Source organism: Bipolaris oryzae (assembly GCF_000523455.1).
Source record: "Bipolaris oryzae ATCC 44560 unplaced genomic scaffold scaffold_24, whole genome shotgun sequence".
Lineage (NCBI taxonomy): Eukaryota > Fungi > Ascomycota > Dothideomycetes > Pleosporales > Pleosporaceae > Bipolaris > Bipolaris oryzae.
The window spans coordinates 202681-216279 of NW_006911300.1; the positions used below are offsets into that span (position 1 = coordinate 202681).

A 13599-nucleotide genomic window follows, 5' to 3' on the forward strand; every position below is an offset into this window, starting at 1 on the left:
CATGGCCTGACAATGGCCAAGGGATGAAGGAGGCAGAGAGGGAGGGAGAGGGCGCAACTAGAGGGGGCCTTGTACCAGCAAGGGCGAGGGCGAGGCGGGCGTGGAGCAGTGTATTGCTTGGCCGCAGCCGGCTTTTTTCCTCGCCGTCATGGAACGTTGCGAGATGGCTGCGGCGTCCAGTGTGTGGGCATGCCGAGTTGGACGACGAGGGCTTGGGGGCAGGTCAAGGGTGCGACGGAATGGGCCAGAGGCAGACGACACCCTGGTCCGTTTCTGCGCCGAGTCAGATGCAGCCAGATCTGCGACGATTCGAGAGGTGGAGACACCGGGCGACGCTCAATGGCGCTTGCAGCAGACGGCGCCGCTTCAGCGCGCTGGCTCGTGCCTCGAATCTGCGGCGTAGGCGGAGGGTCTCTTGTTTCCTACCTAACCCTCCCCTCGGCCTCTATCCGGCCAGAGCCTGCAATGTGCACGCTCGGAGAATATAGACCAAACCTTAACCCTCACCTGTCAAGTCTACACACGTCTTGCTAGCCGCGCTGACCCCCCGCTCATTGGCCGTCACACGCTGGCCCCCCTGGCTCATTTGCTCGTGCTGCACGATCAGAATGCATGGTAATGTGTACGGCCCGTTGCAGTCCTGCTTGGCCCTTAACGCCTCCTTTGCCAATCCGACTTCTTCTTAAACACCCGGCCACCCGTCATCACCACCCCAGCATCCCGTCCTTGTCCCGTACGATTCGCTGTGTGCTTGCGCCGGCTCCCTTTCCGCTCTGACCCCCGCTGTGGCTCTGCCTTTGTACATTCTTCACTCCCCCATTCACGCCCTCTGTACCATAATAGCCCCCCCCTACGTTGCCTCATCCAGTTACCCGTTACATCATCACCTAGATACCTGGGTAAGTCGCCCTTCCACTCTCTGCTCTGCTCTGCTCTGCCTGCCACCCCGCTCGTGCCTGATGGCATTCAACCGTGCCAGTCAACCAACGGTGCCAGTCGGCGCTGGTACCAAGCTGTCACCAACTATGGATGAGCAAATGACCCCGTCCACTCACCATCGACACATTGACATGCACCGCACTCTGTTGCTAACGCCTGCATCTGCCTCTCCAGAGTATTTAACCATCCCACACTTGCCCCTATGGAATATCTTACCCTCCAAGATATTCCGCACCGCCACTGTGAACCACTGCACTCGCGCAAAATGAACTCGTCACATTCTGCAGAGAGTCCACTGGCAAACATGGTTGCTGCGGTAAGTCATGATTCTTCTTCTACTACTTTGCCTACCTCTTCCTCTTCTGCCTCCATGGCTTCCCCGACACTTTTGTCGCCTCCCCTTTTCCTCGAGCCTGCCCTCAAGCCCCCATCCCCCCCACTGCCCGGCTCCTTCCGCGCCACTGCACAAGTACAAGCCCACCAAGACAAATCCTCCGCCCTTTGTCCACCCCCGTTTTCTAGCGGGAGTCAAATCATGGACCACCAGCAATCTCAAGACCCAGTGCTGCATCGCTCTCTTGTCTTTCCTTACCATCAGCGGCACACTTCACCACCACCCCCACCACCACCGAAGAAACAGTCCAATCTCTACTCAATCATTACCCCACACTCTTTGGAGCAAACCCACTCCCACGACGACAATGACGGCGACTCTGATTCGCGCCCCTGCGAAACAAAGCAGCCAGCTTCACATACAAGCAGTAATCTGACAGAAACCCAGAACCACCACATGCGCAGCTCTCCGCCAATTCAGCCTGGAGAGCAAAGCTTCCCCGGCAAGCTCCCTTCATTTTCAGAGGTAAACTCGGCTCTTGCATATCCGACTATATCTGAGCACGGCTGACATGTGCAGTTTCTTCACACTACCCGAACCACCACACCACCGAGGACACCCCAACGCCGACATGGCTCGGCCGACAGCTCTCCTCATGTGCAGCCCCACTTTGACGAGGTAGCGTGGGCCGACAGCAAACGTAGGCGTGTCGACACGCTTGGCGACATTTACGCTCGCGGTAGCATCGAACCGTCTTTTGCTGAACCTCGCCGCATGAGCAGCGCCATCGACCCTGCCCTTTCCGGCTACCCACCCCACGTCGCCCACCAGCACTCCGCACAGCCTGTACCATCGGCCTTTTCTCACCGTGCAACTCCTTCTTACCCGCCACCGCACCAGCAAGCGCCCCCAATGAACCCCCATGTCCGCCACCAGTCTTCGCCCGTTCCTCAAGGCCAGATGCCTTTTGCGCAGCCAACCATCCACCAGCCAATCGCTCAGAACCCTTATCAACCACCCATGATTCAACCTGGCTACTATCACGACCACCAGGCAGCCGCCTACAGCGGCTACGAACGGTCCCAGGATTCCTACTACCCGCGAGCCTCTTACTCTGGTTACGATGCGCCCTATGGCGGCGATATTCGCTTCCAGCACAATGTCGGTCTTGATCACAGCGCGTTCAACAGAAAGCGAAGGGGAAACCTACCCAAGGAGGCTACCAACCTACTCAAGGACTGGTTTGCGGCGAACCGTCAGTCGCCCTACCCAACAGAAGACCAGAAAATGGAGCTTTGCAACCGTACTGGGTTGAGTCTCAATCAGGTAAGTCAACATCCCCCAGCCAAAGTGTCAACTGTGACACTTTTACTACATGTGCCATTTCTGTCTTTCAGTGTCGTCTGGTTTAGACGACATCGTGCTTTCGGGCCGTTGAATGAGCTCAGATCTGTCTTTTGGGACTGTTTTCAAATCTAAGTGCGTGATACCGGACAAGTGACTGACAAGATTTAGGTATCCAACTGGTTCATCAACGCACGCCGTCGGGCCCCACAAAAGGAGCAGCGCGAACGTGAAGCCAACGGACCTGATGCATAGACTTGCCCGGCCCGCAAGTCGCTCAGAAGTGGCGCCTTATTCCTGCCATACGTCGTCCATTACTAGCCCTGTACTTAGATTCAGCCATGGGTACGATCCCAGCACACTTTTTTTTTCACTTCTTTGCGTCATTGGCGATCTGGTTGAACCAAAATTTCTTGGGCGTTATTTCTTATCCATGTATTTTTTTTTCCTTTCCATCTATCTCTAGGCGATTTTTCTTGTCACATCATTCAGGCTCAGCATAGGCACTAAAGGTTTTACAAGCGTTTACTGGGTGCACGAGACACCCGGGATTTTTCCTAACGTTGAATACCCTGGGACCCAAATAGGAGGATACATTTGCATGTCGGGAAACGGAGTATCGGGGACTGCTGCGCAGCAGTCGTACATTGGAGGTATCAATGGATTTTTTTTTTGATTTTGCCATAGCTCCAAAAATCCTCCTTCCCACATATCCTAATATCATACGCAAGATTTTGCATAATCGACGATGACTTTTGGCCGTGCTTTTGTGAGGCGTGAGGTTCACACTGATTGACAAATACTCTTCCCCAGGCATCGGCAACATGAAACAACCAAACTGGCAACTTTGGCGATGCATGGTGATGAATCCCGGGCGTTGGACTATTGATTGTCTAGCGCCTACATAAAAAAGGACCCCGACCAAATGGCCAGATTTGGTTGTATATGGCTCCAGACTGGCCTGATGAGGAAATTCCCATCGCCAGATCTTTGCAGACTTTGTGATAGTCATCACGCTGTCGACGCTATGCTCGAAACGCGATGAGAAGTTCCGGCGTTTCACCAGCTAAACTCAAAACGTAGACGCACAACGGTCAACCTTTGAGGGCAGTACAGAAGCCGTTGGTATTTTTGGAGGTTACCAGGAGCGCGGCATGGAACCACTCCGGGAAAGTGTCTGAACAAGTTGAGCCATGACACGTTTGGAATTATTGAAATCTTACAAAAAAGAGAGTCAGGGTCCACACAAACCCGCCTTCATCGCAGGTCTCGACGCCGTCCAAATCAGGAGAGCACGGAACATGCGTTGCCTGCTTTCCCTGTCTTTCCCTCTTCCTCTCGGCTTCTTGAACCGAAGCATAAGAGGCAACTCAGCCCAGCCAGCCCAGCCAAACTCGCAATGCGCCCCACTGCTGGAGTTTAAATTTCACAAATCAATCACATCCGGTGAAGCGAATGGCGAGGTTTGCATTAGAACCCTTGCTGTGGATCGTCAGCAAGGATGACACCACTTAGGGACTGGCGTGCACGATGCCTGCGTCAACCCTGGGGGATCGGAGCCAGGACGGGCTGGTCTGGCTCGATGCTAAGATGATTTTCATTTTCGGCTAAGACATCCCTGCACCGTCTTATCCTAATAACCTTGATATGACCAGGTTGGCGCTCATTCGCCTCTCGTCCAACCTGTCATTCCTAGAAACAGATAAACTCATCATAGCCATCATGACCTTGCAAGGATGCCACTTCTTACCGGGGAGCCGGTCGGATGCACTCACGCGCCCCGCCGCACCTTGAAACGAGTCACATACGGGAAGCGTGATACGATGCCGGAAACATTTACTCGCTCGTGCCACTTTTTTTTTTTTTTTTACAAATCACTTGACATGCCTGACAATTTTGACAACGGTCGGAGAAAGAGAGGGTAAAGGGTGTGCTTAAAAAAAGTGTCCTGATGTTTCAGGCCAGTTTGTAGCGCATGTCACCCTCATTGCAAAACTGCTCCTTCAACCTTTTTTTAACCCCACCTTGTGTTTTGGCCGTTAATCTGCTTGAATCTGACAATCGAAACGAAGTTGTGTTGATCGGAATATTAACGCAAAATCGACTGATACTTGCATCCCCTTATCACATCTCGTACCCGAACGAAAGCTCGCCAACCGCCCGAACCCCGGCTCGGCCCCAGACCTTTTTTGCCTCTTCAATCTCCTCGCCTTTCGCAACAGCGTTGTTAGCTCAACAGCGGGACTCCACCATACATAGAACCCATGGTTCATATGAAACGGCCATTCTGCGGAGGCAAGGCGAGGCGAAGGGAGATAACGAAAAACCCGTCACATTTCCACCTATACAGCAGAATAAGAAAGATCTAACCTCTTGCAGCAATAACCCTAATATTACATGCATATTATCTACAAAGCATGGCAAGAAAAAACCCTTTTCCCCCGGACTCACCCGCGAATAATCCCGATCAAGTCCTAGTCCATGTAAATCCTCGCCTCATTCCCGATCTCCCTCCCCGGCCCCGCCCTCCCTATCTGCGACACAATGCAAGTTTCAACCGTCATCCGCACAAATACACGTCTACATGTCACCTTCCGTATTCCCTCGTCTCCGCCCCAGATTTTCTCACGGACTGAGTCGACACAAGTATGTATGTATGTGTCCGCGCCTGGATCAAAAGAGAAGGATAATCCCCATGCGCGCCCGCTCGCCGCATCGGAGATCGTAAGAAAATAGTCGGATATGGAACCACACAATATACTCCGCAAAAGACCTTTAGATGACGATCGCCCAACCACCAAAATTGCACATGTTCGTTGCACATCTTTGCTTCCCAAATGGGTTTAAACCACGGCCCATTTCGCGCATTTCCCCCCTTCCCGTTTGTCCATCACCCGCACATGCGTTGCGCGCGCGTGCTTTGAACGGCATGTGTCCGGGGGTTCCCGTATTCGCTTCCTGTCTTTCCTGTCCATCCTCCATCTGTCTATCTGGCGGTTGTTGGTTGATCACCCACACCCACATCCACATTCACAAACACATCCGCGGCCATGCCAGGTACACTCACGCACACACACACACACAGTGGTGCGAAATGACGATCTTCAACACTTACAATCCTGTCTTCGTTTTTTTTATTTATTTCCGAACCGGGGAGGGGGACGTTAGACCTAATCGCGTACGCGCACATGCACGTGCTTTCGTTTACAAAAAAGACCGACATACCAAGTACGCGGTAGTGTGCCCTTTTTCGGTTTGTTTGATTGTCCGACTTGACAATGGCAATGGCAAGTTCCGTCAGGTGTAAAACCGTGGGTCGAGTGCTCTCCTCTGGGAGGACGTATGGCTATGCTGATCGCTATGCTTTTGCGGAAAGAGAATGCGAAAACGAAGGGTTGGTGCCTGCTGCTTTGGTGGATGGATAGATGGCGTTCCGTGGGAACGTGGGAAGGAGGTTTGCATAACCACGTGGAGGGGGGGGGGCGAGAGTGTGAATGTTGCGAGTTTGGGGTTATGCGGCTTATGCCTTGTGTTAGGAGCAGGGGGGAGGGGTTTGCTTTGCGAATCACCAATGGTATAGTTGCGGTTTGAGCGAGTGGATTCGATGCTACTACGCATTGCGAGAATGCGAGGCTGATGTCTCTCCTGTACGGACCTGTCGCTCTCTTGTTGACCACACATGCCAGGCTATTCACGTTTCGTCCCAAAGGTCTGTCACAGCACGCAATACATCATTGGTGCTAGTAGCATCAGGACTCCATCGAAGAAAGTCTGGGCCGCGATATACGATTACCCGCTCTTTTGGGGGGGGGGGGGTTGAGCGGGGCCCAGAGTGTACCAGAGTTGAAAAGCAACCTATCATGAGCAGTGGTTTCGAAAAAATGTGGTTGGTTGGATGAGACAAAGAGAAGGGTCCAGATGGCCAGATACGGGAGCCACGTGGGAGATGCGTGGTTTTTTGTGCGACGACTATATGGTTGTGCGACGGTGACTGAACGTCATGGTAACTATGTGTGCATTAAAAGGATCCATGTAGACACGTGAAACGGTGATTGTGTTAGCCTGCCAGCGCTGACATTCTAGTTAAAAGGCTGGACAAAGTATGTCAGGAGAGATGGCGAGCCGTGTGACGTTGAGATAAAGTGTGCCAGAGTTCCGATTAAGAGGTTTCATTCTTTACTTGCTTTTTGTTTCGTTCGCTTTTTACTTTGTTTTTACCGGTTACTACTGGGGTGGGCGGTTATATACAAACTTCCGTACGTGGGTATCATGTACTTGAAAAAAAAGAAAAGAAGAAAAGAACAACAAACTCTGCATACTCCGCTCGCCGGAGTATATGCAAAAAAAATGATCAAATGGAAGTAGCAATGTCATCGCCTGCTTGACCCGTGAAGCAGCGCGAGTCGCGCTTCGGGATGCTTTTCTTCGTACGCCCGCGCCATGTCGTATACCACTTCTCCCCATGCGAACTCGCCTCTGTGACTCCGATTTTTACACGGACTCTGCTTGAATGGAAGTAGCCAGTCGAGTATACCGTCGCCCATGGTGTCTTTCCAGCCTTGCATGAGGGTCGTATACCAAGGGTGTTCGAATGGCTTCGTCTGCATCACCACGTAGGAGCGCTTGGAAGCACGAATTACGGTAGTCAAAACAGGCCAGTCCTCTTCGATCCTCTCTCCTTCTGTAGTCCTGTCAGGCTTCTTCTTATGAGTCTTTCCAGACGGCGACGGTGGCGTTCCCGGTGGCATAGTAGTACTCGAACGACGAGATGGCTGGGAAATAAGAAAGGCAATGTTATGGATGCCCCCACGCTGGATGCCTTCGACCGAGGTGTAGTTTATCATGAGATTCCAGCCTGTCATACAGGACATGGTAAAGCTGAAGACGCTGAATAGTACCCCTACTGCAAGAGCGCCAATCCAGGTACCGGGCCGTGAGCCCATCTGGAACATGTTAATACGTCGTTCAAACGACCCAAGAAACCGTGGAACTGCGCCGGTGATGTCCGCAGGGACTTACCTTTGAAATGCGCTCCGCCAGAAAAATAGCCACTACGATCCAAGTGAAAGTCGTGTACAGCGCCGCGTACGCTACTAGTTGCATAAAGAATTTGTGTGTTGACTCTCCTATGATTCCGCCCGCCCAAGGGCAGTAATGGTCCATCTTCCTCACACATCGACCCAACTCCTTGCAGTGATGTGTTCTGTCCGGTTTCCAGTTATGGCACTTGTCGCACCAGAGCGGTAGCCCTTGGTAGTCGCAAATGAATGCGTCATACTGATCGAATGCAAAGTCCCTAGTGCTGGCATGTTCCTTCTCTTGCGCAGTGTTTCCAAACGGGACGATATCAGGCCTTGACCATATCATTTGTAGGAGGCGCAGCCATGTTATGGTGAGGAAGAGCAGGAGAATGGCGTATACGACGATGAGCGCGATGCCGGTGGACCGCCGAGGTTGGATATCGAAATCGCGCTGTATTTGGTCCGATGGGTTGATAAGATATTTTATACAGATCAGATACACAAAAACCCAGGTTGCGAAGCCCACCGCGCCGAATTCGAGGAGAGGGATGATGACGGAGGTCGCCTGGCCAATCTTCTGTTCTACGGCGGGGTTGGTGATGGCACCGGGCTTTGGCGGATCAGTTACTGCTGGCGGGAGAGGTGGTGGTGCCATCGCGACAGAGTGTGGAACAGGAGGAATCGCTGCGCTCACTCCAGGAGCCCTCGGGAGAAGGCTGACGAGGAGGAATCCTGGTGTTGCACAACACAGCCCGCTGGGCCAAGATCGCGAACAATGCGCCATTAGTTCGCTCCCTTCGGCGGGCTTGGCAACATCACCACAAACCACGTCATCGAGACTTGCAATGCTTGCTGGCCCATTGCATTTGTGGTCTTTCAAACATCCTGTTGGGTGCTGTATCGCCAACTCAGAGAAGTCTTCAGTTCCGCCGCGAGCAATAGGTACACGCGTGTGCGACGCGCCGTCCGACCAATCGGCCGAGCCTGGCCACTGTCGACGTCATGATCCTCGACTGCTCAAGGCCCGGTCAACAACTCTCAACCTCCTTTACTTTTTTCCTTGCTGTGCTTCTGTGCAAAACATCAGTATGCTTTCTGGGGTTCTCCCGCGCGTGTTAGGAAAAACCACTTGCTTTGGCTTCTCGGTCAGAAGCAAAGAGCATCACGTCCCTCGCCAATCAACGCCTTACATAACCGTGCATATAGCCCCAAGAAATATTCTACAGCCCGGCCTAGCAGTCACATCATTCTTCACTCTCGGCCTGTATCTATTTCACATCGCAAGAGAGCACATGCAACTTTGGGTGCCTCTGATACGACTGACGACCGCCCCGAAAACCGCCTCGAAGGACTACACACACACGAGATCATTGAAGCTAAGCCTATTGCACTGACCGGATTCCCCAAGGCTGAGGCCAAGGCTGGATTGCTTCATTCTGCTCTTCGTCCAGTGATTTTTGGTGGTAGTACTGGCGCCATTCCGGCCCCCTTCACCTGATTTTTTCGCCGTTTCTGGAAAGGCGACATCAATCATGCGTAGATAGCGGGATCCAAAAGGTTGCATCTAGATAGTGTTCAAGACGAGCAGGCTGAATCCTGTTGCAAATTTGAAAAACGCTCGGTGTAGTATATACGTTACGTCCTGCACCTGGTGTAAAAGCGAAGCATATACTCTTTTGGTACTCAGAGAAATTTAGCACCAACTGACCCACGGCCAGACCAGCGCAAGCTCCATTCCTTCCCAGCATACAGTGAGTCTGCCTAGTGCTTCTTGTTAGAGTAAATGGCCAAACGCAGTCTGCAAACTTGCCGTCCACTGGCCATTCACGTCCAGGTGACTGACTACGCGCAGTATGGCACCCGAGCTTCGATGTATAAGCATCAAGCCTCCAAAGCTACATAGCCAAGGTTTACTCGTATGAGTAAGCGGTCGTCGTCTCCGAAGGCATCTGGCTTCGCACTGCCACGAGTTGGTCGTACCAATGATTGTCGCTGGCCCACCGTTACATATACGGCGTCATATTCAGGAACAGATATTCAGGCGTAGACTTCCAGGCTACAGCACTACTAACGCATCATCGTACTATACCGGTAGAGCTATTGAATATCGATAACAGAAACAACAGCCAATGCAGAAGTAAAGCAACATGCACAGCCCAGCCGATCAACCGTATCAGCAGTGCTTGAAGTCCATTAGCGGCCTTGGGGGGTTTTTTCCGGTAACACAAAATTTTTGGTACAAAAATTTTCACCCGACAGTGGCTGTGAAGGCTATAGGCGCCGTCTAAGCTCTATTCGGCGTCAAGCAGCGCAGGGGCTGAAATGCCTATATCCGACTCAAGCCTACAAATCGCCAATGCTTATTTTATCGAATCAGGCTAACAATCATATTCGATGCGCCAAGGTAAGTAGGCAAGATCTTTAATCTAGTCCCATATCAAACGATTGCTGATTCGGGCACTAGTACCTTTGTCAAGCTCCGGGACTCCTTATCCCAATGAGTCAATCCATCAGGCAATCAGGCAAATGACCGATCGCCTCGTTGACTCGGTTTATCTCAGCACCTAGCCATACCAAACTGTACGGAGGTATTGCCTACAACACCCCACGTTACTACAACATGTCGTCGCACGTCCCGATCTAGATGTTGGGAAGAAACTTGGTATGGTCTGATGTGAAGGTTATCATGTGGTTTTGAGTAAGGCAAACACAGAAAATCAGACATTTGCTCTTGGCCCTAAGACTCTCTCAACAACACGCCGACTTGGTTGTAATGTGGCGATGCATCTTAATGCCGGAGATCCTGGCTAGTATTTCGTAGGACTCTCATCATCCTCCGACATTCACTGCGTATCACTGACCGGCTATCCATGTTGGGCATCAACCTGTATGCCTTATCACCTAAACCACCGAATCAACATCCCGGCATAGGACCAGATGCCTTCTTGGAGCTTCATGGCAGAAGGCGCAGCAAGAAGAAATGATGAACACAAGGCATTCACTCGAGTGGGGTTTGTCTGCGCGAGATACATTTAACATCTAAATTCCTGCCGTCACTCAGAGTTAAGTCTCATATCACTACCTGGATACACACCTCTCACTCAAAATACATTGCTAGTTATAGTACTCTAAATTCTTCATCAATAACCCACTGTCTCAGCATCGCACATCATGGCTGCTAACTCCGCTCTTCACTATCTTACCAAGGACTCCAACACAACTTCGGCTCTTCAACGTCATTCGGTGTCTTCGCAGACCAACAACACGGCATTTCTCGAGGGCGCAGCGGTTCCTTCCATTCCAGATGAGAGCGAACCCACGCTTCACACGGACTATCTCGTCGACCATCACCTTTCGAGCCACAACACATCCGCACCCTCTTCGCCGATCTTATCTTGCAGCCTACCGGATTACAAATCTGTACTCCTCTATGGCGCCCCAGTCGTCTGGTTTTGTTCAGTCTGTAAGGATGGTCCCAAAGGCGATTGGCAAAACGTGTGCACGGCATGCAATCACCAAAGGTGCTCTGCTTGCGTGTTGGAAAAGACTTAGTGAACGGACCTCGGAAGTTTAACCCATCATTTCTTGCATCATCGGCGGAAAATCAGTCTTTCAGCGGCATTTTCGGTCCGAGCATGTTATTTGGATTGCTTTTTACAGGGGTCACATGGAGGAGTATAGGTGGTTTTGGGCATTTAGGATTAGGCATGGATTTAGGTTTCGTTATGCAATATGTCTGTCGTTTCAATATACTTGTTTTCCACCTCATTTTTGTCTCAACCTCAAAATCGTGATATGCTCTGCTCACTCACCCTGAACTGATGAAATGAGAAATTCACAACTCACAACCTCACTACTCACAACGGGTACCACGATGATGGGTGTCACTGGAAATTGTAACTGAAGAGGGAAATTCGCGCAAGCATTATCCAAGGCATTCTCGCATGAATACGCAGGTACACAGGTACACGAAACAAGAGCACACCCACAGCGAGGGCAAGACACGCCGACCCAACGGCTCTCTCTGCAGTGGCGAAAAGAGGAAATGCTTGTTGTCCTGGCGACGGCCATGATTGGAAGAAATTCTCCTGAGACACGAAACAAGTCAAAAGGAGCGAGCTACACCGCAAGTTCAGACGAGCCCGCTGCTGGGGCCAAATTGTTGTGTGCGCCTGGCGGACGCAAAATGCCAAGTATTTGCCTACACTAACTCCCAACGAAGACAGTCCTGAGGCCGCCCATTTGCCTGACGCCTCATCAAGCCTAGTCTACAAAGTCATGTGTGCATTCATTGCCCTGTAATCAACGTCGTCGCCTCCTATCGTGTCCACAAAACAACCTCAGGAACTATTGTTTGATCCGATAATGCCTGACAGAACCCTTGCCTTTTTCTCCTTTTCACCCCTCCGGCTACTTTTTTCACGGTGACCCGTGCTTTTGTTGGCTCCGCCACTGTCCTCCCTCTGCTTCATTGGCACAGCGGGACCACCGCCGAGGGACGAGTGACGAGTGCCCGCCAGGACTGCTGGTGCCAGGCGGCAAATGGAGCTTGACAGCCATGAGGAGGCAGCTGTTCTTGCCCTGTTTGTGAGGCAAGAGGGTTATGAGAGGGCGATGACGATGGCTAAGCCATGATAGAGGACTGAAGAGGACTCCGGGACGAGGGTATGATACCGTCTTCCTGCTTTTGTTCCCAAAACCCTTTACTGAAGCATAGTATAGATATTGGGCCCCCGCTCCTCTTAAAAGGCCTCTTCATACCATCTCAACTCATCATCGCAATAGTTGAACACTTCTTCCTCTTCATCATCTTTACTCCGACACTTCTTTCCTTCTCAACGCTCTACCTAAGCAACCTGCTACCACCATGTCTTCCTGGTTTTGCTGCCAGTGCGGTGATGGTGCAAACACTTCCCTGATGCCTTCATGCCCCATCTACAATTGCGGTCATAGGAGGTGTGGTTGCTGCCAGTCTGTTCACAACAACTACAGCAACAACAACAATGAGAATTACGCACACTCATCCAGCCGCCACCACTACCAGCACACCGCACCTCTTCCAAAGGGATCCGGCTATCCGAACGCAAGCAGTTCCCGCTACACACAGTGCCCTGTTGAACGCCCTGAACGCCCGAAGATTTGGCGGTGGATTTGCTGCAAGTGCGGCGGAGACAACAGTTGCAAGACTGATGATGGATGCGCTAATTGCTACAACCACTGGCGCGATGCTAAGTGCATATTGTATGATGCTAGTACTCAATAAGTCGAGCTGAGTGCACCTTTGGGAAAGCCTTCGGGGGGATGGTTTATTGTAAGTCTTGTTGCAGTCATTTCATGAAGCATCTTTCTAACGGTCTTAGACTTGGCAATGTTAGCAACAAATGGGATGCATGGGAGGCGTTTTTAACGGGCAAGATCGGCGTTGCGGAGTTCTCTTTTTGGATGACCTTTTTCTTTCTTTGGATTTCTTTCGGTGTTAGTTGGAGAGACGTTTTGTTGTAAGATAGTGTACGCAATATTCTTTTCGTTTTGCTCTTCTATCCGATAATCATTCGTTACTATCGCCAGATCGTTGCTCTCGTGTGCCTCCTCCCAGTGTTTCGTCATGACCACACACCGAAGAGTAGTGTTGCCTACACATTACGTAGCTTTCATCGATCCGAAATCTTGATTAATCTCCTCCCAAGGATTACTGCAAACTTAGTTTTCTGGATACGAATGACAAAAGGGCCAAAAAACAAAGACTTCCTGTTGTTCACCGGCGGAAGCCTCATTTAATAGGCAGCACTCGCAAAAAGTGTGCACAGCCGCCGACTACTCACCGCAAGTGACACTGCCGTGAAATTTACGCGCTCATTCGACTGTCTTGATGAGTGTTTCTTTTGAATGAAGATCTGGACGATGGCATGAAGTCAAATTAAAGCCCTGGCACGCCTCAACCGTGCGGCAAGGCCGGCAGAT

The 13599-nt window shown here is 51.4% G+C and overlaps 5 protein-coding genes across 5 annotated transcripts; 3 read left to right on the plus strand and 2 right to left on the minus strand.

Moving 5' to 3' along the window:
- Positions 1–1141: 1141 nt before the first annotated feature.
- On the plus strand, positions 1142–2872 carry COCMIDRAFT_87681 (uncharacterized protein; the record flags this gene model as incomplete). Its single annotated transcript, XM_007686997.1, has 4 exons — positions 1142–1255; positions 1721–1798; positions 1853–2599; positions 2789–2872. The coding sequence occupies 4 exons, from the start codon at positions 1142–1144 to the stop codon at positions 2870–2872; spliced, it is 1023 nt and encodes a 340-aa protein (XP_007685187.1).
- Positions 2873–6987: 4115 nt separating this feature from the next.
- Positions 6988–8293, minus strand: COCMIDRAFT_87557 (uncharacterized protein; the record flags this gene model as incomplete). The annotated part of the gene is made up of 2 exons (XM_007686998.1): positions 6988–7560; positions 7637–8293. 2 exons carry the CDS (start codon positions 8291–8293, stop codon positions 6988–6990), a joined length of 1230 nt encoding a protein of 409 aa, XP_007685188.1.
- Positions 8294–9164: 871 nt separating this feature from the next.
- Positions 9165–9386, minus strand: COCMIDRAFT_87565 (uncharacterized protein; the record flags this gene model as incomplete). The annotated part of the gene is made up of 1 exon (XM_007686999.1): positions 9165–9386. One exon carries the CDS (start codon positions 9384–9386, stop codon positions 9165–9167), a length of 222 nt encoding a protein of 73 aa, XP_007685189.1.
- A 1423-nt stretch (positions 9387–10809) lies between these two features.
- On the plus strand, positions 10810–11190 carry COCMIDRAFT_34238 (uncharacterized protein; the record flags this gene model as incomplete). Its single annotated transcript, XM_007686967.1, has 1 exon — positions 10810–11190. One exon carries the CDS (start codon positions 10810–10812, stop codon positions 11188–11190), a length of 381 nt encoding a protein of 126 aa, XP_007685157.1.
- A 1315-nt stretch (positions 11191–12505) lies between these two features.
- On the plus strand, positions 12506–12901 carry COCMIDRAFT_23907 (uncharacterized protein; the record flags this gene model as incomplete). The annotated part of the gene is made up of 1 exon (XM_007686936.1): positions 12506–12901. One exon carries the CDS (start codon positions 12506–12508, stop codon positions 12899–12901), a length of 396 nt encoding a protein of 131 aa, XP_007685126.1.
- Positions 12902–13599: the final 698 nt, after the last annotated feature.